The 24,315-nt window shown below is 45.8% G+C and overlaps 1 protein-coding gene and 1 pseudogene across 1 annotated transcript; both read right to left on the reverse strand.

Moving 5' to 3' along the window:
* Positions 1–1,825: 1,825 nt before the first annotated feature.
* On the reverse strand, positions 1,826–11,663 carry LOC132765940 (zinc finger protein 397-like; annotated as a pseudogene).
* A 9,104-nt stretch (positions 11,664–20,767) lies between these two features.
* On the reverse strand, positions 20,768–21,721 carry LOC137096105 (zinc finger protein 570-like). The gene has a single exon (XM_067464165.1). It carries the CDS (start codon positions 21,719–21,721, stop codon positions 20,768–20,770), a length of 954 nt encoding a protein of 317 aa, XP_067320266.1.
* Between the last annotated feature and the right edge of the window lie 2,594 nt (positions 21,722–24,315).

Raw genomic sequence — 24,315 nt, forward strand, 5'->3', positions numbered from 1 at the left:
CTCTCTTGAATTGTGGTGCCCAGAATTGGACACAATATTCCAGGTGTGGTCTAACCAAGGCGGAATAGAGAGGTAGCATTACTTCCTTAGATCTAGACACTAGGCTCCTATTGATGCAGGCCAAAATCCCATTGGCTTTTTTTCCTGCCACGTCACATTGTTGGCTCATATTTAACTTGTTGTCCACAAGGACTCCAAGATCTTTCTCACACGTAGACCTACAAGCCAAGGCTTTGTAGATTCTCCAGCGGGAGTTCTTTTGGATTTTTTTCCACGAAAGATGTGGAGCTGTTTCCTCCGGATGCTTCTCTTTCCCCTGGATGCTGTGAGAAATGAAGCTTGTCTACAGATGGAGCTGGTCCATGTCCTGTAGTTAAGCTTTCCACTATAAGACTGAACTAAAATGGTTCCCTCCCCCCCCCCCCCCGAGCTCTGGAAAAAGGGGCGGAACCAAAACTTAACAATGATAGACAGGTGGCTAGCCCTATGACTGCAAACCAAGGGAAGTCACCTTTTTGCAAATGCATGGAACCTTGGAATATATGCAAACACTCAATAGAAAGAAAATGAAGTTGGAGCTTCTGGTACAGCCGTACCAGCACTCTCTGGCATAGACACTGAGGACTGGGAAGCCCTGGCCTTTGAGCGCTCCAGCTGGAGGTCAGCTGTGACCAGCTGTGTTGTAGAATTTGAAGAGGCACTGAGAACTGGAATCCATGACATGCGAGTGTGGAGAAGAGCAAACCACTGACCACCTGCTGCAATGCGACCTGAGCCCTACCACATGCACAATGGAGCTCCTTCTTGCAGCAACACCAGAGGCACTTCAAGTGGCCAGATACTGGTCAAAGGACATTTAATAGAATACCAAATCTGCAAACTTTGTGTTTTGTTTGTTTGTTTTTAATGCAATACAACTGTTTTGGTTCACTCCTGACACGATAAATTAAAAAAATATTATTTCATATACTCATAAAGTTGGAAGAGACCCTAGGGTCACCCCATCCAATCCTCCGCCATGCAGGAATACCCAATCCAAGCACTCCTGAGACATAGCCACCCATCTGTCCATAATGGAGTGCATGCTTTGACTTTGTCATATCAAAGATAGCTATGCCAACCAAATCTTAATATTTGAGCACTCATGATACATGGCCAGTCAGTCTGTTTACATGCCTCCATTGAAAAGACATCACCAGGCTCCCATGTAAATAGCGAGTGTTTCTTCTAATGTTTTGGCAGACTCCTTTCCTGCAGTTTGAATCAATTGTATCTAGAGTAACAGCAAACAAACCTGATCTTCCTCAATGTGACAGCCTTTCAAATATTTAAACATAACTAGAATGCCTCCCCTTAACCTTCACTTTTCTAAACACACCCAGATCCCTAAGCTATTCCGCTAGGGATTTGTGGCTTCCAGACATTTGATCATTTTGGTCGCCCATCTCTGGACATATTCTTGGCTGTCAATATCCTTCTTGAACTGTGGGGCTCAGAATTGGAGACAGGATTATCCACATGAGGTCAGACCAAAGCCGAATAAGGGGGACTATGACATCCACGGCACGAAAAAGGAGGTGTAAATAAGAAGAGATGGATTTCACTGTGTTTTCTGCTTTGGGTAATGCTTACCACATTATCTCTCCTTCTGGAGAGGAAATGGGATCACTCAGACATCAGGGAAGGGGAGAGAGGAAAAAATCTGAACCTTGATACTCAGAAATGCAAACATGTTTTGGCATGTCAAATGTACACAATTGTGGCATAACACAGTCATTATGACACACTAGATACCAAGATCAACCACAGACACATGAAACAAGTATTTTCTGGCAACTGCTCTTTATTTACAGTAAGTCCCCCATTTCTGCGGATACATGAAATGGTGGATACAACAAAATGTCATTAGAACTACTTTTGTCAAACTTTTATTATTGCCTGTATATAGCATTGCTATCCAGTATGAATTCTCTGGTGGACAAGTAAATCTGCACTCTGCTGGAAGCATTTACCACACTGAGTACATTCATAGGGTGTCTCTCGTGTGAATTCTTTGATGGTTCTTCAAGCTATGTCTCAGATTGAAACACTTGCCACACTGAGAGCATTCATAGGGTTTCTCTCCAGTATGAACTCTTTGATGCGTCTTTAAGTTACATCTCTGAGTGAAACATTTGCCACAGTAAGAGCATTTAAAGGGTTTCTCTCCAGTATGAATTATTAGATGCATCTTCAAGATCTTTCTCTGAGCAAAACTCTTGCCACACTGAGAACATTTATGAGGTTTCTCTCCAGTATGAAGTATTTGATGTGTCTTTAAGCTACATCTCAGATTGAAACATTCGCCACACTGAGAGCATTCGTAGGGTTTCTCTCCAGTATGAATTGTTTGATGCGTCTTTAAGTGAGACCTCTGAGTGAAGCCTTTGCCACACTGAGAGCATTCATAGGGTTTCTCTCCAGTATGAATTCTTTGATGCATCTTCAAGGTCTTTCCCTGAGCAAAACCCTTGCCACATTGAGAACATTTATGGGGTTCCCTTCCTGTAGGAAGATTTTGGGATCTCTGCCTGTGGCTCTTGCTTCTTTCTCCATCTTCAGGACATTCGGCATCTTTCTTTCTGGGGTTCAGAGCAGCAAACCCATCTGACACATTGTGGTATTTTCTCCCACATTTGGAGAACAGGGGCTTCCCCATGTCTGTGGAGGCATTGATATCACCATCGGTAACGCTTTTGGTGTGTTTCCTCTCCGTCTCCACTAATTTCTTTGACTCCTGACCTCTCAGATGGTATCCCAACCTATGTATGTCGGATGGCATGTATAAACTCTTCTGAGATGCTTCTGCTGGCAATAACTCCAACTGCTGAGGTAGCTTCATCTCATTCCAACACCCAATTTCATCACCTGAAGAGAGAAAAAGAGGACATTGTTTCTGTACTGGCCACCGTCATAAAATATAACGTTTAATTTTGATCAATGTGCGTTTAATACGCGTGGGTCTGAATGAAAAGAATGAATAAATTAGGACTAATAATTTTGGATACACCATTCTGAACATTAAGGCCTGTAATGACAAAATCATCTGGAATGACAGAATGTAGTGACATTGACAGTTCCATTTGTGAATGGTGGTGTGTTCTCTTGAAACTCTGCTCTGCTCTTTAAAAATATCTGTTGATGAAGGGATCCAAAATCTTAATCGTTTTCATGGATGCCAGGGTGGCAAATCAGGAAAAAATGTCTAATTGGAACTCTCTCTGTTTGCTTTCTTATTTTATTTTCTTCGCCACTAATAAGTCCTTTCTTTACATCCACAGCAGTACTTTTAACTATTGCTTTGAGAAAATATATGGTTCTTTTTGTTTTGGCCTCTAAAGGGACAGAAATTAAAGAGAAAGAAAGTAAGCTTGGCTTCCTTTACCAGAGGCTACTCAGTGTTTTGTTGGACACCATTATTCTACAGTCATTATTCTACATTCAAACATTTTCCCCACTTGATGTGGGTATAATTCCATTTTAAAAAGGCATTTCTCTCACATGGTCTGGGCATGCGTGAGGTTTATCTTCAATACAATGTCTCTGATAATTTGCTGAATTCAGCAAACACAAAAGAACAGCACACACAGCTGGAAAATGTAAAAGAAAGAAAGGAAGTCTTAATTCAGACACAATACTTAAGTCTCTGATAAAGTCCAAAATAAACAGCAGTCTTACATTGGACAACGGGCAATGATCACTAAATCCTTAGAAACAGACTCGAAGCAAGTTCAATTGGAGCGAAGGCATAAGCATCAGAGTCGTTTGTTACCAGTGAAAGCTAATTGCTCCTGCTTCTGATTTATAGCCCTGAATTCCCATACAGGAGGTGCTAGGGTGGCTCCCAATTACCTCGGCGTTTCCAGCAGCTATTTTAGCTAAATGCCGTCTGTGCTCTGTTTCCTTTCATTTTCCAGAAATGTGGGCACTTGCAAGACCTCATCCTCTGATCCCAATTTCCCCTCTAATTCCTGAACACTTTCCTGCTCCCCTTCCTCTTCTGAAGATGAGGAATCCCTAACAAATACAATGTCTCTGATAATTTGACAAATTTGGTTTTCCGCTGGAAACTGTGTCACAATCCCTTCAATCACATTTTGGGAACACGAGCCTTCCTCAAATTAATGCCTTTTGTTTTTGTTTAGCCCTTTCCTGCCACAAGAAATACCTAGACTTCCTGACTTCTTTGGAACTCACAGGAGCCACTTCCTCTCCCCCTTTGGACTCACTTCTTTGTTCACACATCTCCACCGTCAACGGTCCATTTCCTTGGTTTATGAGTGGCACTGTCCCGGGCCTCTCCTCCAGCTCATCCCCTCCATGCTGAGACGCCTCCACTTTGAGCGAAGTTGACTTCCCCTCACCTGCATACAAAGAGGGAGAAATTATGTCCATATTCAGGAGGCCTTTGTCCTGAATGGCCTCCTGCACTTTTCCCCAACTCTGGATTCCATTTCTGCCACCAGGATAAGTGTGCAACTTATAGTACCTGTAACTTACAAATAATAATAATAATAATAATAATAATAATAATAATAATAATAATAATGTGGTTTTGTGTCAGTAAAATAATAATAATAATAATAAATTTTTATTTATATCCCGCCACCATCTCCCCTAGGGGACTCACTGGATACCAAGATTGGTCTAATCACAGCCTGCTTTAGGCCAGATGGAAATGTTCCCTGCTCCAATGAAGCATTGATGATCAACACAAAATAATCAATCAGCCCGCCTCTGGCCGATTTGGTTAGCCAAGAAGGGCAAGGGTCTAAAACTGACATGGTCATCCTCACAGCCCCAAGGACCCCCTCCACATCATCAGGATGAACAAGCTGGAAAGAATCCCACAAAACCGGTCAGGGAGATGCCTCGGTCACCTCCTCTGGTATTGCATTCAAGCTGGTGTCTAACTCGAGGCGTATCCAAGCAACTTTATTTGCAAAATGGTGCGCAAAATTGCAGCACCAAACTGTCGGGTCGTCAAAGGCCTCCGCCTCCTCCACCCTAGAGGGATGAAGGAGCTCCCCAATGACCCGAAACAGTTCAGAAGGTCTATTGGATGCTGATGATATGCAGGCAGTCAAGAAAGTCTTCTTGGCTGCCCACAGAGCCACGGTATAGGCCCTAATTGAGGCTCTAGCCCACGCTCAGTCGGAAATCCCCCGATATTTCCTCCAGATGCACTCCAGTCTCCTTTTCACCCACTTCATCTCCGCCAACTCCTCAGAAAACCAAGGGGATGGCATGACTGCGCAGCAAGAGGGGACATTTGGGAACAATCGTGTTTCACCCTGGTCATCTCACTGTTATAGCAATCAACCAGGGTGTTGACAGTATCGTCAGCCTCCATGATAGGAAGAATCCCAAGATTCCTCAGGAATCCATCTGGATCCATCAGTCTCCTGGGGCGAACCATCTTAATTGATTCACCATCCCTGCGAAGGTTAGAGGTCACAGCAAGTCTAAAACTGATCAGATGATGGACGGACCATGACAATGGAAGAATGTTTTGCTCTTCCACCCTGACCACAGCGCTGTCCGCAGTAAAAACTAGGTCGAGTGTATGTCCAGCTTGATGGGTGGGTCCAGATATTACTTGTGATACCCCCATGGTTGTCATGTCAACCATGAAACCATGAGCTGCTCCTGTTAAAGTGGCCTCTGCATGAATGTTAAAGTCCCTCAGCACAATCAAGTGCTCGGAGACCAGAGCCGAATTAGAGACCACATCTAATAGCTCTGGCAGGGCAACTGCTGTGTTGTGGGGTGGACAGTACACCAGCAGAATTCCCAAGCTATCACGGGTTCCCACCCTCAGGTGGACACACTCAAACCCAGGAGACTGCGGAACAGCACATCTGATCACGGAGATGGACTGCCGAAAGACTACTTCAACCCCTCCTCCTGGCCCCCAGCCCTAGACTGCTGGTGCACCACACAGCCTGATGGGCACAGATGGGTGAGATTTACCCCACCCAGATCTTCCAGCCAGGTCTTGGTGATGCAAGCCAGATCCGCCCCCTCATCCAGAATGAAGTCCTGGATGACAGCTGTCTTACTGTTGACAAATCTGGCATTTACCAGCAGGATCTTAAGTCCAGGGAGGTGGGGTCTGTGACAAACCTCCAGCAGGGCAGGTTGAGTAAACTTTATCCAGAATCCCAAAATCCAAAAATATTCCCCAAATACAAACTTTGGCACATGGCTAACTAAACCTTGCTTAGTGTTTTTTTCTTCAGAGAACTCTTTTTTGGAATCCCTGGATCCTGCAGCATGACGCTATGGTCAACGTCTGCTGGAGGTTGGTCACAGAATCGAACTGGAAGATCTAGCGATGCCTAAGGAGAACATCTGAATTAAATTCACATGCAACGCAGTCTGCAAATGTGGAGGGCCGGCAGTATATATAAAGTACTCCTTGCTATTCTGTCTTTTTTTCTCCCTCTCCTCTCAATTTCTAAAAATGACAGGTTATGGGTATAGGCTGCCCTTACCAAATGCCTGGGCACTTCCGCCCTCCTCCTCCTCCTTCAGAACTTGCCAGAAGGTGGTCTGTTGGTCTGCCTGGGACAGCGTCCGCTCAACCCTGTGCAAAAAGACTCTGCAGTCCAGCAGACCCTGGAAATGCAAGACATGCCCATCAAGACAACAGTCAGGCCCTCCTGCATGTGCAACAGCCTTGACAGACATCTTGAGCCGCTGCCCTAATTCTACCGTGTAGATGCATCAGCAGGTGGGCTAATGCTCCTCTTGCATGCTCTATGTAGAGCAGTGAGAAGACAGAGTCAACTGTATCCAGTCAGTGTTTGGGTTCTTAAAAGTAACATTCAAAATCAAGCATAACAATTCAATTAAATCGTAAACCCTTAAACTATCTATGGTATCCACGTGGGGTTAAAGAATCAAATACTAACAGATACCAAGGATGTACTTTTGTGAGGTCTGGCTAAAACAGTAGCGAGTGCTACTATGACTTCCCTCGCTTGAGACACTCGACTCCTATGGATGCAGCCTAGGATTGCATTGGCCTTTTCAGCTGCCACATCAGACCACTGGCTCATGTTCAGCTTGTGGTCTATATGACTCATAGATGATCCCTTATTGTTATTATTAGCCATGATTATTTTTTATCGCAGACTAATACTTTTGTGCAGAACTAAATGAGATGACATACCTCACCCAGCCCAGCTTCTGTCTTAACTTGTCCTTCAGGAGGAAACACTGAAATGGAAGGACTTGGGCCTTTGATTTCACCACCTGCAAAAACTAAATTGGAATTCTTTTTTTAAGAAGGCGAATGAGTTGGATAGAGTCAAAGGCAGGCGATGGGCAAGAGCAACCTACCCTCCTCCCCATTTATTCAAAATAGAATTGTTTTCAAAAAGAAATCACTCAAACACCTTGTTTGTAGTTTTACAAGATTTTCAGCCTTCTTGCCAAAAAGAGTGGCTGATCGCACAGTACCGAGCCATATCAGTTAAAGAGATACTAGACTACAGGAATTCAACAGCGAAGTGGTAGCCTTTGTTTGGCACGTTCATTTTCATGGGCCTTACCTAACAAAGGGATCTGGCCATCCTTCACCGGCTTGAGTTCCTCATAGATCTTTCCCTGAGCAGCATCTGGCAACTTCCCTTCCGTCTCCAGGGAGCCAACACACACTTCCTGCGATGGTCCCTGAAAAGCAGGAAGCGAGATTTAGGAAATGGAGAGAAGGAAAAGGAATTCTCTCAGGCGAGTGGGTTTGTTTTAGATAAAGTTTGTTAGACATAGGTGGAAAAATATTGTAAAGGTGGAAGAGATTACAAGGGTCATCTAGTCCACTGCTTCTTAAACCATGAGTCCCGATCCCAAATGGCATCCCTTTCGCTCAATGTTGGGATCACAGAAAATTGACAATGGAAGTTTTCTGAATGCTTCCTAGTGACTGTTTTAATCACAAATCTGTTTGCAGTGCTTACCGTGAACTCTGCAGAAGATGTACTTCATAAGAAGGAAAGCCATCCTGTTGAGCAAGCCTTGCAAATGCTGATTTGTTATCAGTAAATATTTTATATACCTGAGATATAGTTTACATACGTATATACCCAGGTGATGCAGAAATCTGTCAGGTGGAAAGGGATTGCTCATGCAAAATTTTAAGAAGCCCTGTCTAATCCAAGTCCCATTCTGTTATGCAAGAAAATACAATCAAAGCACTCCCAACAGATGGCCATGCAGCCTCAGCTTCATTAGCACTTAGAGCCTCACCTGCCACTGGGTTGAATTGGTCTCTCGCTGCCTCTTGAGGAGGAAGTCCTCTGCCAGGGCCACAGCCTGGGAACAGGTCTCTGGCCCTGCGCCTCGGAGCCATCCTTGCAGGTCTTGGGGAAGACTGGCCAGGAATTGCTCCAGGACCAGCAGCTCCAAGATCTGCTCCTTGCTGCGTCTCTCCGGCCTCAGCCACCGACTGCAAAGCTCCTGGACTTGGCTGTACACCTTTCGGGGATCCTCAACCTCTTGGCAGCAGAACTGCCGAAAATGCTGGCGCTGCAGCTCCGCTCTCAGGGTCTCCGCTCTCAAGATGGCTGCCTTCACTTTCCCATAATCCTCCCTGTCTCTGGCTTCCAGGCTCTGAAAGGCCTGCTCTGCTTCTCCACTCAATGCGGGCAACAACCGGGCCACCCACTCTTCCTTTGGCCACCGACAGGCTTTGGCCACTTGCTCGAAGGAGGCCAGGAAGGCCTTGGCATCTTTCCATGGCGTTTCCTCTGCTGGCGGAAGGCTTCCCCATGCAGAGGAAGGTGACTGGAGGGTCTTCAGAAACTCCTGCCATTGGGTTTCCCAGCGCTGCTGCATCCTTTGACCTGGAATGTCTTTGTATTCTTCCAGCGCTTTCCACGTTGGGCCCTTGTTCACATATTGGTTCTGACCCCTGCTTCTGTCTTTCCCTCCTTCCAGCTGCAGATTTGCAGGATTTGGCTTCTCCATCCCCTTCCTCTCTTCAAGCCAAACTTTGGTTCTGGGATGAAAAGAGTCAAGAGTGCTGCTTCCAGGCAAATACCTTGAGCAACAGAGTCTGCCGGCCTTGCTTTGAATGGGCAAGAGGAAAGGGCTGCTGTTCTTCCCTTATCCAACGGAAAGACTCAATACAGGCAATTCCAGTAACGTGGAAACATATTCCTGAGCTGGAAAAAAAAAAAGAAATATATTCCTGATCTGAACAGGGCACGCAAACACACCCTCAACCAAGTTTAAAGACTGGTGACTTTGGGGAGGGAAGTAATTAGAGTGGATGATGGGAGTTGTAGTTCACCCACATCCATTTTATCATACACATTTGGCCCGCCCTCTGTGATTGATTTTATGATGTTATTTTGTATTGTTTATTTTATTTTGTTGCATTATGTATTTTGTTGTGCTTAATTTTCTATTGTTTTGTATATTATTCTGTTGTATTATTTTTGGGCTCGGCCTCATGTTAGCCGCCCCGAGTCCCCATTGGGAAGATGGTGGCGGGGTAGAAATAAAGATGATTGATTGACTGATTGATTGATTAAAAACATTTATATTCCGCCCTTTTCACCCCGAAGGCGACTCAGGGCGGAGCACAGCATATACACGGCACACATTCAATGCCGGGACACAAATTCACATACAATACATAAACATTAAAAAACATTTATCAAAATATTAAATTACACCCTTGATGATGATGATGATGATGATGATTATCCAGAGAGCACTCTGAACCCAACCTAAGATGCATGTGGACCAAAGTTATCACCAAGTCCAACTTTACATATTGGTGGGGGTTTTTTGGGGGGGGGGGTAAGTACCCTGGATGATGGGAGGTGTAGTTTGCCCACATCCAGAGAGAGCTCCGAACCCCACTGAAGATGTAAGTCGATCAAAGTTACCACCAAGTACAAGTTTACATATTGGTGGGTTTTGGGGGGGAAATTACCCTAGATGATGGGAGTTGTAGTTTGCCCACATCCAAAGAGAGCTCCGAACCCCACTGAAGATGTAAGTCGATCAAAGTTACCACCAAGTCCAAGTTTACATATTGGTGGGTTTTGGGGGGGGAATTACCCTAGATGATGGGAGTTGTAGTTTGCCCACATCCAAAGAGAGCTCCGAACCCCACTGAAGATGTAAGTCGATCAAAGTTACCACCAAGTCCAACTTTACATATTAGTGGGGAGGGGGGGTTGGGGAGGGGGATTACCCTGGATGATGGGAGTTGTAGTTTGCCCACATCCAGAGAGCTCCGAACCCCACTGAATATGTATGTCGACCAAAGTTACCACCAAGTCCAACTTTACATATTGGTGGATTTTGGGGGGGGGGGGGGGGGGAATTACCCTAGATGATGGGAGTTGTAGTTTGCTCACATCCAGAGAGAGCTCCGAACCCCACTGAAGATGTATGTCGACCAAAGTTACCACCAAGTCCAAGTTTACATATTGGTGGGTTTTGGGGGGGGAATTACCCTAGATGATGGGAGTTGTAGTTTGCCCACATCCAAAGAGAGCTCCGAACCCCACTGAAGATGTAAGTCGATCAAAGTTACCACCAAGTCCAAGTTTACATATTGGTGGGTTTTGGGGGGGGAATTACCCTAGATGATGGGAGTTGTAGTTTGCCCACATCCAGAGAGAGCTCCAAACCCCACTGAAGATGTATGTCGATCAAAGTTACCACCAAGTCCAAGTTTACATATTAGTGGGGGGGTTTTTTTGGAGAGGGGGGAATTACCCTGGATGATGGGAGTTGTAGTGTGCCCACATCCAGAGAGCTCCGAACCCCACTGAAGATGTATGTCGATCAAAGTTACCACCAAGTCCAAGTTTACATATTGGTGGGTTTTTTTTTGGGGGGGGGGGATTACCCTAGATGATGGGAGTTGTAGTTTGCTCACATACAGAGAGAACTCCGAACCCCACTGAAGATGTATGTTGATCAAAGTTACCACCATTTGGGGGGGGGGGGGAATTACCCTGGACCATGGGAGTTGTAGCTCACCAACATCCAGAGACCACTATGAACTCCAATGACAGTTCACCTGGACCAAAAGTATCATTTAGAGCCCCCCCCCCCCCCGCCCATGACCCACAGAAAGTACTGGAGGGGTTGGTAGGTGTTTGACCCTGGGTGATGGGAGTTATAGTTCACCTACATGCAAAGTGTACCGTGAACCTCTGCAAACTTGGCAAAACACACCAACTGTGACCCACTTTTAAGTCCTGGTGCACTTTGGAGGCAATGGCAGGTGATGATGGGAGTTGTAGTTTACCCACATCCTTGTGGTGTTTCCTAATAAATAGCACTGCAAAATAAACACAAAACAATTCAATGCTTATCATCACAGAAAGCTTAATTTACAATGAGAGAGGTAAAACATAGCCTGGAAAAGGACACTTCCCCCTCTCCCACCAAGACTGTTTTGGCCCCACCTGCAGCGCCTGGGAGTTCTAGTTTCCCAAGGCCCTGAGAGTCCGCTGCCGAAGAGGGCCAGCTGCAGCCCCCAGGGTCCCACAGCAGCCAGCCAAGGCGGTGAAAGCGATGCCAAACTGCGTTCCTGCCGCAGTGTAGATGCCCTTCTGGATGGAGGGAGGGAGAGAGGAAGGAAGAAGAAGAGACAAAGCAGGAAGGAGGAGGTTGGCCCAGGGCGCTGCTGCCCCCGGTGGCCTCCCCGAGTATTGCAGCCCCTTCAATTCTACAGTGCAGGCGCTCCCTAGAGCAGAAGCCAGGGAATTCAATCCCAAGGAGAGAGAGAGAGAGAGAGAGCAAGCCCTATGAGGAGCGGCTTGGGGAGCTGGGCATGTTTAGCCTGAAGAAGAGAAGGCTGAGAGGAGATGTGATAGCCATGTATAAATATGTGAGAGGAAACCACAGGGAGGAGGGAGCAAGCTTGTTTTCTGCTTCCTTGGAGACTAGGACGCGGAACAATGGCTTCAAACTACAAGAGAGGAGATTCCATCTGAACATTAGGAAGAATTTCCTGTGAGAGCCGTTCAGCAGTGGAACTCTCTGCCCCGGAGTGTGGTGGAGGCTCCTTCTTTGGAAGCTTTTAAGCAGAGGCTGGATGGCCATTTGTCAGGGGTGATTTGAATGCAATATTCCTGCTTCTTGGCAGAATGGGGTTGGACTGGATGGCCCATGAGGTCTCTTCCAACTCTTTGATTCTATGATTCTATGAGAGAGAGAGAGACCCCAAACCAGTGTTTCTCAGCCTGGGGGTCTGGACCCCGAGGGAGTGTCAGAGGGGGTCACCAAAGACCATCAGAAAACACAGGATTTTCTGTTGGTCATGGAGGTTCTGTGCTCTCTGGATGTAGGTGAACTACAACTCCAATTCAAAGTGCTGGCTTTAGCCTATAAAGCCCTAAACGGTTCTGGCCCAGCCTACCTATCCGAACGCATTTCTTCCTACGAACCCTCCAGGACGTTAAGATCATCTGAGGAGGCCCTGCTCTCGATCCCGTCTGCTTCGCAAGCACGCTTGGCGGGGACGAGAGACAGGGCCTTCTCTGTGGTGGCCCCTCGGCTGTGGAACTCCCTGCCTAGGGATATTAGATCAGCCCCCGCCCTCCTGACCTTTCGTAAGAGAGTGGAAACCTGGCTCTTCGAGCAGGCATTCGGAACCCCAGAATAGATAGTCAAGCTTGAGATGGAGAATGACCCTGGAATGGCCAAGACGATGAAATGGACGAGGATTGGAATGAGAGGATATAGCTCTTTTTAAATTGTTATTGCACTGTCTTTTTTGTATAAATGCACCTAATTGTTTTTGCTTTTGTATTGTATTGATGGCATCGAATTGTGCCGATATGTAGACCGCCCTGAGTCGCCTGCGGGCTGATATGGGCGGGATATAAGTGATGTAAATAAATAAAATAATAAATAACTCCAAAACTCAAGGTCAATGCCCACCAAACCCTTCCAGTATTTTCTCTTGGTCCTGGGAGAGCTGTGTGTCAAGCTTGACCCAGTTTTATCACTGGTGGAGTTCAGAATGCTCCTTGATTGTAGGTGAACTACAAATCCCAACAACTACAACTCCCAAATGTCAATTTATTTGTATTGTCGAAGGCTTTCATGGCTGGAATCACTAGGTCCTTGTGGGGTTTTTCGGGCTATAGGGCCATGTTCTAGAGGCATTTCTCCTGCCGTTTCGCCTGCATCTATGGCAAGCATCCTCAGAGGTAGTGAGGTCTGTTGGAAATAGGACAATGGGTTTATATATCTGTGGAATGGCTGGGGTGGGGCAAGGAGCTCTTCTCTGCTGGAGCTAGGTGTGAATGTTTCAACTGACCACCTTCATTAGCATTTGAAGTTCTCTCTGGATGTAGGTGAACTACAACTCCAGAACTCAAAATCAATGCCCATCAAACCCTTCCAGCATTTTCTGTTGCTTGTGGGAGTTCTATGAGTCAAGTTTGGTTCAATTCAATCGTTGTGTGGTTCAGAATGCTCTTTGATTGTAGGTGAACTACAAATCCCAGCAACTACAACTCCCAAATGTCAAGGTCTATTTTCCCCCAAATTCCACCAGTGTTCACAATTGGGCATTTTGAGTATCCGTGCCAAGTTTGGTCCAGATCCATTGTTGTTTGAGTCCACAGTGCTCTCTGGATGTCAGTGAACTACAACTCCAAAATTCAATGCCCACCAAACCCTTCTGCGTGCCAAGTTTGGTTCAATTCCATCTTTGGTGGAGTTCAGAATGATCTTTATTTATTTATTTATTTGGTGGTTTTGTATACCGGTCTTCTCACCTCCATTCGAGGGACTCAGGCCGGTTTCCAACATCAATATTACAGACCGTCATTAAAACATCATATTTCTAAATCACACTAAAACATTAAAACATTGAAACAATTAAAATGGCAAAAAGTCATTATTTGTCGTCATCCATCCATATCACAGGATCATGGCTCATTCGTTGAATGCCAATCCCCAAAGCCAGGTTTTCACCTGTTTCCTGAACGTTAAGATCGAAGGGGCAGTTCTGATCTCCAGTGGAAGGGAGTTCCAGAGTCGAGGGGCCACCACCGAGAAGGCCCTGTCTCTCGTTCCCACCAGACGCGGCTGTGAGGCCGGTGGGACCGAGAGCAGGACCCCTCCAGACGATCTTAGTAATCTTGATGGCTCATAGGGGAGGATACGCTCGGACAGGTAAATTGGGCCAGAGTCGTTTATAGGTTAAGACCAGCACTTTGAATTGGTCTCGGAAGCTGACTGGCAGCCAGTGGAGCTGGTGCAACAGAGGAGTAGTATGCTCCCTGTACCCCGCTCCCGTTAGTAACCTGGCTGCCGCACGTTGGACTAATTGAAGCTTCCGGGCAGTGTTCAGAGGCAACCCCATGTAGAGAGCGTTGCAGTAATTTAACGGGATGAAACCAATTGATTGTAGGTGAACTATAAATCCCAGCAACTACAACTCCCTGATGTCAAGGTCTATTTTCCCTAAACTCCACCAGTGTTTACATTTGAGCACATTGAGTATTTGTACCAAGTTTCGTCCACATCCATCATTGTTTGGGTCCACGGTGCTCTCTGGATGTAGGGGAACTACAACTCCAAAATTCAATGCCCATCAAACCCTTCCAGTATTTTCGGTCGGTCATGGGAGTTCTGCATGCCAAGTTTGATTCAATTCCATCTTTGGTAGAGTTCAGAATGATCTTTGATTGCAGGTGAACTATAAATCCCAGCAGGATGTCTTCCCTTTCACTGGACCAAATGTGGCACAAATACCTATGGGGACCCCCAAAGCCCCTCTTTTCTCCCTCAGGAGCAGCCTGACTTCCACGAGCACAACTAATCCCAGGCTGCTCCCTGAGCCCCATTCTGTATGTGTTCCCCAGATCCCCATAGGAAAGGGCCTCCGCATGATATGGGTCCCCCTGACTCCTATGGATCCCAATGTGTGCCTATCAAAATGGTGTATATTATTATTTTATACTAGCCGTCCCCTGTGCCACGTTGTGTGGCCCAGTCTGGTGATTTGGAAAATAAAGTAATGTGAAAGCGTGGGTTTCTAATCTATGTAATCTCTTTATGCTTGTGGTTAAACAGTATTTCTTGTTGTTGTTTTTGTCAGTGTTGATGTGGAGATTGTCTGGCTTGCCTACTCTGGAACATGCAACATATAATTGTCCTACCACCCATCTGGCACACTGTGGTATTTTCTCCCATACTTGAAGAAGAAGGGCTTCCCCATGTTTGCTGAGGCCTTGCTATCACCACCTATAACAATTTTGGTGTGTTTCCTCTCTGTCTCCATGAACTTCTTCGAATCCTGACCTCTGAGCTGGTATCTCCTCTTATGAATGTTGGATGCCAAAGACAATCTCTTCTGAGATGCTTCTGCTGGTGATAACTCTGAGGTGTCTTCATCTTATTCCAACACACCATTTTATCACCTGAAGATAACAGCCAATAGTGAAAGGACCAAGGCAGTGACATCTCCAGCTCATCCCCTGTTTGGGTATCAGCCAGCACGTCAATGCCTTAAATCAAGAAATAGTTTTCTAAGATCTACAGAGACACTCGCTGGAACACCTCAGCAAGCAAGAGTCCAAAAGTGGCAGGCTCAAACCCAGAACCTCAACCAATGGCTGATACCAAACGAGAGACTCCCCCCCCCCCCTGGACACACAGAAGACTGGGTGACTTGGAAGGCGCTGAACAGGCTGTGCTCTGGCACCACGAGATGCAGAGCCAATCTTAAGAAATGGGGCTACAATGTGGAATCGACAACATGCGAGTGCGGAGAAGAGCAAACCACTGACCACCTGCTGCAATGCATCCTGAGCCCTGCTACATGCACAATGGAGGACCTTCTTATAGTAACACCAGAGGCACTCCCAAGTGGCCAGCTACTGGTCAAAGGACATTTAATAGAATACCAAGTTTGCACGCTTTGTGCTTTTTTAATCTGTTTGTTTGTTTTGTTACGTTAGAAATGTAATACAATGGTCTGGTTGCCCCTGACACGATAAATAAATAAAATCACCTGAAGAGAAAGAAAGAGGACATTTGTTTCTTTTCTGGCCACTACTTCCCTAATTTGTATCACCCGATCTTCCCTCCGGCCATCTCTTGCTTTCTATCTGATTCAAAATGACTTTGGATCACTTAAGTGTTTGTGTGTGTATGTACACATTCTGAGCTGTCTGCATTAAGTCTGGCATTCAAAAATCAAAGGCAAACGTGGCTGATTTATACAAAAGCTGCTTCAAAAAGTCATCTGGAAAGTGTTGCACTCTAGCCCAGGAAGGAACACCTTTTCACCCAGCATCACACAGAGTCTAGTAGAAGCTAATTACAGCAGTTTATTTACCAAAAAAAGCATATACGAAAGGAAAAATAGGCACTTCCCAAAAAGCGATGGAAAAGATGCTATAAAATAGCAATAGACCAAAAAGACATGATCAATAGTCCAAGATAGCAAGGTACATGAAATCCATGAGGTCAAGAACATAAGCATACATCCATAAGCATGAAAACAGGAACTTTTTCAAGGCAAAATGATTCCAGGAACAAAGGCAAAGTTGAGAATTAAACATGAAATTGAAATTAATGCTATGTTGTGATACAAAGGAAGGCCGAAACTAAGACAACTAAACCCTAATTCTGGAATTTAGGAGAGTTGACTTCCAAAAAATGAAGGAAATTCTGAGCGGCATTCCATGGGTGGTGATACTAAAAGAAAAGGGAGTTACAGATGGATGGGAGTTTTTCAAGAGTCAAATACTCAAGGCGCAATTGCAAACAGTCCCAACAAAGATAAAAAATCAGACAAGTGCAAAGAAGCCAGAATGGATGTCCAAAGAACTTCTAACTGTGCTAATACTCAAAAGAGACATTCACAAGAAGTGGAAAAAGGGAGAAATCACCAAAGAAAAAATTCAAATGAAGAGCCAACTTCTGTGGGGAAAAGGTTCACAAGGCTAAAAAGCACAAAACGAGCTCAGGCTTGCCAGGGACATTAAAAACAATAAAAAGGGCTTGTTTGCTTACGTTGGTAGGAAAAAGAACAAGGAGGTGATAGGGCCTCTGGGAGGAGAAGAAGGGGTAATGCTGACAGGATAGGGAGAAGGTGGAACTACTTAATGCCTTCTTTGCCTCAGTCTTCTCACAAAAAGAAAGCCATCCTCAACCTCAGCAACATGGAATGGACGAAGGATTAGGGGAAAATCCAACCCCAAACAGGGAAACAAGTAATCCAGGAATACCTGGTCACTCTAAACAAATTCAAGTCCCCAGGACCTGATCAACTACATCCAAGAGTACTGAAGGAACTAGCAGAAGTTATTTCAGAACCACTGGTAATCATCTCTGAGAGTCCTTAGAGAACGGGAGAAATCCCAGCAGATCCCAGCAGATTGGAGGAGGGCAAATGTGGTCCCTATCTTCAAGTAGGGAAAAAAGGACTCAAACTATTACTGTCCGGTCAGCCTCACATTGATACGTGGCAAGATCCTGGAAAAGATCATTAAGGAAGTGGTCTGCAAACACTTAGAAAGGCATGTGGCCATCTGTAATAGTCAACATGGATTTCTCAAAAACAAGTCATGCCAGATTAATCTGATCTCTTTTTTCAATAGTTACAAGCTGGGTAGATGCAGAAAATGCTGTGGATGGAGCATATCTGGATTTCAGGAAGGCCTTCGACAAGGTCCCTCATGGCCTTCTGGCAAACTTACTTGTCAAATGTGGGCTAGGCAAAACTATGGTTAGCTGGATCTGTAATTGGTTAAGCGAACAAACCCAGAGGGTGATTCTCCTCAATACTTCCTCCTCATCCTGGAAAGCAGTGACGAGTGGAGTGCCATTAGCAGGGTTTTGTCCTGGGCCCGGTCCTGTTCGGGATCTTTATTAATGACTTAGAGAAAGGGTTAGAAGGCAGGATCAACAAGTTTGCAGACAACATCAAATTGGGAGGGAGTGCCAATACCCCAGAAGACAGGAACAGAATTCAAAATGATCTTAACAGATTATAGAGATGATTAGTCAAAACTAACAAAATGAAGTTCAAGTGACGAATGCAAGATACTTCACTTAGGCAGAAAAAAATCTGTATAAGTACCAAGTAGTAACAGTAAGAACTGACCATGGAACAACAAACGGGTTCAAGATTGGGAAAGGCGTACAGCAAGGCTGGATACTCTCACTCAACCTATTCAACTTGTATGCAGAACACATCATGCGATGTGCGGGGCTTGAGGAATGCAAGGCTGGGGTGAAAATTTCTGGAAGAAACATTAACAACCTTAGATATGCAGATGACACCACTTTGATGGCCGAAAGCAAGGAGGAGCCGAGGAGCCTTCTAATCAAGGTGAAAGAAGAAAACGCAAAAGCTGGATTGCAGTTAAACATTTTAAAAAAACCAAGATTGTGGCAACAAGAATGATTGACAACTGGGAAATAGAAGGAGAAAATGTGGAGGCAGTAACAGACTTTGTATTTCTAGGTGCAAAGATTACTGCAGACGCAGACTGCAGCCAGGAAATCAGGAGACACTTACTTCTTGGGAGGAGAGCAATGGCAAATCTTGATAAAATAGTGAAGAATAGAGACATCACACTGGCAACGAAGTTAAAGCAATGGTATTCCCCGTAGTCACCTATGGATGTGAGAACTGGACCATAAGGAAGGCTGAGCGAAGGAAGATAGATGCTTTTGAACTCTGGTGTTAGAGGAAAGTGCTGAGAGTGCCTTGGACAGCGAGAAGATCCAACCAGTCGATACTTCCAAGAAATAAAGCCTGACTGCTCACTGGAGGGAAGGATAGTAGAGGCCAAGATGAAGTACTTTGGCCACATCATGAAAAGAAAGGAAAGCTTAGAGAAGACAATGATGCTGAGGAAAATGGAAGGAAAAAGGAAGAGGGGCCCACCAAGGGCAAGATAAATGGATGGATGGTATCCTTGAAGTGACTGGATTGACCTTGAAGGAGCTGGGGTGGTGACGACCGACAGGGAGCTCTGGCATGGACTGGTCCATGAAGTCACGAAGAGTTGGAAACAACTGAACGAAGGAGCAACAACAACAGTGTCTAGATCCAGGGAAGTCATGCTACCCCTCTATTCTGCCTTGGTTAGACCACACCTGCAATACCGTGTCAAATTCTGGGCCCCGCAATTGAAGGGAGATGTCTCCGGAGGAGGGAGACTAAAATGATCAAGAGTCTGCTATCCCTTTTCTGCCTTTGTCAGATCACACCTGGAATCACAATCTGTCCAATGTCTTTGTGCTTTATCTCTATATGTTATTTTATGTTTATGTTTTAATTTGGTTATGTTAGTCTTTAGTTATATATTATTGTCTTGCTATTTTCACATGTATGTATGACATTGAATGTTGCCTTTATAATGTTGGAAACTGCTTTGAGTTCCCTTAGCGGGAGGAAAACAGTATATAAATGTAGTAAATAAATACATTCTGGGCACCCCAATTGAAGGGAGATGTTGACTCTAAGCTGGAATGTGTCGACTAAAGAGGGCAACTAAAAGGATCAAGGGCCTGAAGAACAAGCCCTATGAGGAATGGCTTAAAGAGAGGGGCATGTTTAGCCTACAGAAGAGAAGGCTGAGAGGAGACATGATGAGGACCATGGATAAATATGTGAGGGGAACTCATAGGGAGGAGGAATCAAGCTTGTTTTCTGAAACCCTGGAGACATGCGGAACAATGGCGCCAAACTACAGGAAATGAGATTCCACCTGAACATGAGGAAGAACTTCCTGACTGTGAGAGCTGTTCAGCAGTGGCACTCTCTCTCTGCCCCAGTGTGGTGGAAGCTCCTCCTTTGGAGGCTTTGAAACAGAGGCTGGATGGCCATCTGTCTGACCAAAGCACAACAGGGAGGGCTATGACTTCCAAGGCATCGATAAAGAGCTGTAAATTAGCAGGGAAAGATTTCACTGTGTTTTCCGCTTTGGGTAATGCTTAGCACATTATCTCTCCTTCTGGACTCGAAATGGGATCACTTAAGACATCAAGGAAGGGGAGGGCGCAAAGAATCTGAACTTTGATATTCAGGATTAAAACATGTTTTGGAAAGGCAAGGTGTAGTGAATTCCCTGCCAGTGAGGCTGAGAGAGGCCTTGGAAAATAGTAGGCTAAGTGGGTGGGGGTGCCAGTGTGTTTTCACCAAGGGTTTTTTTTGGGATGACTGAATGAAGGGTTCCAACCTGCCAGAAGATTGTTTGAAAGTCTGCATCTCTAATTAATTAACTGTACAAAATAAAATCCCCCACTTGTTATACAAGGCATGTTTCAAACATGCAGTTTTGTCAGCAAAACCAGAAATGTGGCATGAAACAGTCATTAGGATACACTGGATACCAAGATCAACCACAGACACATGAAGCAAGTATTTTCTGGCAACTGCTCTTTATTTACAGCAAGACCCCCGTTTCTGCGGAGGATACGTTCCTGGTTGGATCGCAGTTAAATGAAATGGGGGATTCAACTAAACGTCATTAGAACAACTTTTATCAAACGTTTATTGTCTGCATATAACTTTTGTTCTTCTTCTCTTCTCTTTTTTTGTTTTGAAAATGAAAACAATTGGAAATGCTTGTGCCTGGTGTCTACTCAACAGATATTGCCAAGGGAAGCCTGTTCAACATTTGGGGAAAAATAGGGTTTCTTTCCAGTATGGATTGTCTAGTGGACAATCAACTTTGAGCTCTGTTAAAACTATTTCCCACACTGAGAACATTCATAAGGGTTTCTCTTCAGTATGAATTCTTTGATGCCTCTTCCAGCTGAATCTCTGAGTGAAGCACTTGCCACACTGAGAACATTCATAGGGCTTCTTGCCAGTATGAATTATTTCATGATTCTTCAAGTTAACTCTCCGATTGAAGCACTTGCCACATTGAGAACATTCATAGGGCTTCTCGCCAGTATGAATTCTTTCATGCTTCTTCAAGTGAACTCTCTGAGTGAAGCAGTTGCCACACTGAGAACATTCATAAGGCTTCTCGCCAGTATGAATTATTTCATGAATCTTCAAGATGGCTCTCAGATTGAAGCACTTGCCACACTGAGAACATTCATAAGGCTTCTCGCCAGTATGAATTCTTTCATGAATCTTCAAGATGGCTCTCAGATTGAAGCACTTGCCACACTGAGAACATTCATAGGGCTTCTCGCCAGTATGAATTCTTTCATGCTTCTTCAAGTTGACTCTCCGAGTGAAGCGCTTGCCACACTGAGAACATTCATAGTGCGGCTTTTGTCCAGTGTGACTTTGCTGGTGGCGTGACAGGTGCCCTCTAGATTTGACGTTATCCTTACTAGTAGCATATTTTTGCAGTTTCCTTCCGGTAGGAACGTTTTGAGATCTCTGTAAAGACTGTCTGTGGCTCTTGCTTCCTTCTTCATCATCAGGACATTCAGCATCTTTCTTTCTTGAGTTTGGATCAGCAAACTCATTGGACACATTATGGTATTTTCTTCCATGCTTAGAGAACAAAGGCTTCCCTGTGACTGTGGAGGTCTTGTTATTGGCACCTATAAGGATCTTGGTGTGTTTCTTGTCTGTCTCCACTAACTTCTTCGACCCCTGACTTCTGAGCTGGTATCTCTTCTTATGAATGTTGGATGTCACAAGCAAACTCCTCTGAGATGTTTCTGCTGGCGATGACTCTACCTGCTGAGGTGTCTTCATCTCCTTCCAACACCGTATTTCATCACCTGAAGAGAGAGAAAAAGGGGACATTTGTTTCTGTTCTAGCGTTGAATTAGGCCTCCATGACGCACTTCATTAAGCACTTTGGGGTTAATTGTTAAGCCACCGCACTTTAATTGTTATTCCATCGTGTGTGTTGACATAAGTCTCCATCTGTACTCTAAGAGCCTTAACCAAACCCCCTGATTGTGTTTAACAGCTGCTATTTATGTCATCATCCACTCCCTGGCATCTGTTAATCTGGTTGCTAATTGCATATGTGGGTCAGAGGGAATGGAATAGCTCAGGGGGACCCGAATATAACATAATAGGAACGGGAAATGATTGGAAGGCAAAGCCATGGCAAATTGGAGCTGTAATATGTCAAACAGTCTACAATGATCCTTGGGTTGTTATTATGGATGTTGAATGCGTCATGGAGGAGGGAGAGGCTTCCGTTAACCGAGGAGCCCCCATAGAAGTCGTGGTGGGGAAGGGGAGATACGGGAAAGGGAGACCTTTAATTCGGCCTAGGGAACGTAGAACAACATTAGTAATCCCAAATCGGTCTCCTGATACAGTAAGTTGGTGTAACCGGGTTGGCGGTCCCTCGGGATTGAAAGTGGTGCTGTTGAACGCCAGATCTGTCAATGGTAAAACAACTTTCATCCAAGATTTAATCCTGGATGAACGGGCAGATCTGGCGTGCATCACGGAGACCTGGCTGGACGAAGCGGGAGGTGTAAATTTGACCCAGCTTTGTCCACCCGGGTTCTCTGTGCAGCACCAACCGAGATCCGGAGGGCGGGGAGGCGGGGTTGCAGTAGTCTACAGAGATTCCATTCTTCTGACCAGGACCCCCATCCCGCAGTCAACAAATTTTGAATGCGTTCACCTGAGGGTGGGTGGCCGGGACAGATTAGGGATTCTGCTAGTGTACCGTCCACCTCGCTGCACTACAGTCTCCCTACCTGAGCTAGCGGGGGTGGTCTCGGACCTGGCACTGGAGTCCCAACGGCTGCTTGTGCTGGGGGACTTCAATGTCCACGCCGAGGCTGCCCTAACGGGAGCGGCTCAGGACTTCATGTCTACCATGGCGACCATGGGGCTGTCCCAACAAGTATCTGGCCCCACCCACAGTGCTGGACATACATTGGACTTGGTTTTCTGTCAGGGATGGGAGGAAGGCGGCGGTGTTGAGGAGTTATCCATCTCTCCGTTGCCATGGACCGACCACCACCTGGTCAGCTTTAGACTTACTGCACCCCCTAACCTCCGCAGAGGTGGAGGACCTATTAAATTGGTCCGCCCCAGGAGGCTTATGGATCTGGAGGGATTCCTGATGGCTCTTGGGGAATTCCCCGCCACCTCGGTTGGTGATCCTGTTGATGCCCTGGTCGCTCTCTGGAATGGGGAGATGACTAGGGTAATAGACACGATCGCTCCAGAACGTCCCCTCTCAAGTAGCCGAACTAAACCAGCCCCTTGGTTTACTGAGGAGCTGGCAGCGTTGAAGCTAAAGAAGAGGGAACTAGAGGGCGTGTGGCGTTCGGATCCGAGCGAGCCAAATCGAACACGGTTTGTGTCCTTTTTAAGGTCATATGCCGCGGCAATAAGAGCCGCAAAGAAAACTTTCTTTGCGGCCACTATTGCGTCTGCAAAGAACCGTCTGGCTGAACTGTTCCGAGTTGTCAGAGGCCTGTTAAAACCCACCATTCAGGATGGGTGCCCTGATGACTCGGCAGCTCGCTGTGAAGCCTTTGCTCAGTTCTTTGCAGACAAAGTCGCTTTGATCCGCTCTGGACTGGATACCATATTAACGGCAGTCTCTGAGGATGTAACACGAGCATCTGATTGTCCAATTTTGATGGATTCATTTCAATTAGTTCAAACCGAGGATGTGGACAAGGTGCTTGGAGGAATGAGAGCTACCACATGCATCCTAGACCCCTGCCCATCCTGGCTTCTAAAGGAGGCCAGAGGGGGATTGGCCGAGTGGGTTAAGGTGGTGGTTAATGCCTCCCTTCGGGAAGGCATATTTCCAGCCAGCTTAAAGCAAGCTGTGATAAAACCGCTGTTGAAGAAACCATCACTGGACCCCACTCAATTCGTCAACTATCGGCCTGTTTCCAATCTCCCCTTTTTGGGCAAAGTCATGGAACGTGTGGTGGCCTCACAACTCCAGGCATTCTTGGTAGACACGGATTATCTGGATCCGGCACAGTCTGGCTTTAGGCCGGGGCATGGTACCGAGACAGCCTTGGTCGCCTTAGTGGATGATCTCCGTCAGAAGCTCGACAGGGGGAGTGTGTCCCTGTTGGTGCTACTCGACCTCTCAGCGGCCTTCGATACCGTCGACCACGGTATCCTTCTGGGACGCCTCGCGGGAATGGGTCTCGGAGGTACTGCTTTGCAGTGGCTCCGGTCATTCCTCGAGGGTCGGTCTCAGAAGGTGTTACTGGGGGACTCCTGTTCTACCCCACAACCTTTGTTTTGTGGGGTTCCTCAGGGTTCAATACTGTCCCCCATGTTGTTTAACATCTACATGAAGCCGCTGGGCGAGATCATCCGGAGTTTCGGGGTGCGGTGTCATC

The sequence above is a fragment of the Anolis sagrei genome, chromosome 2, assembly GCF_037176765.1.
Source record: "Anolis sagrei isolate rAnoSag1 chromosome 2, rAnoSag1.mat, whole genome shotgun sequence".
Classification (NCBI taxonomy): Eukaryota; Metazoa; Chordata; class Lepidosauria; order Squamata; family Dactyloidae; genus Anolis; species Anolis sagrei.

Excerpts from the sequence above, each read along its gene's own strand:
- LOC137096105 (XM_067464165.1), bottom strand. The coding sequence starts at position 21,721 with ATGAAGACACCTCAGCAGGTAGAGTCATCGCCAGCAGAAACATCTCAG.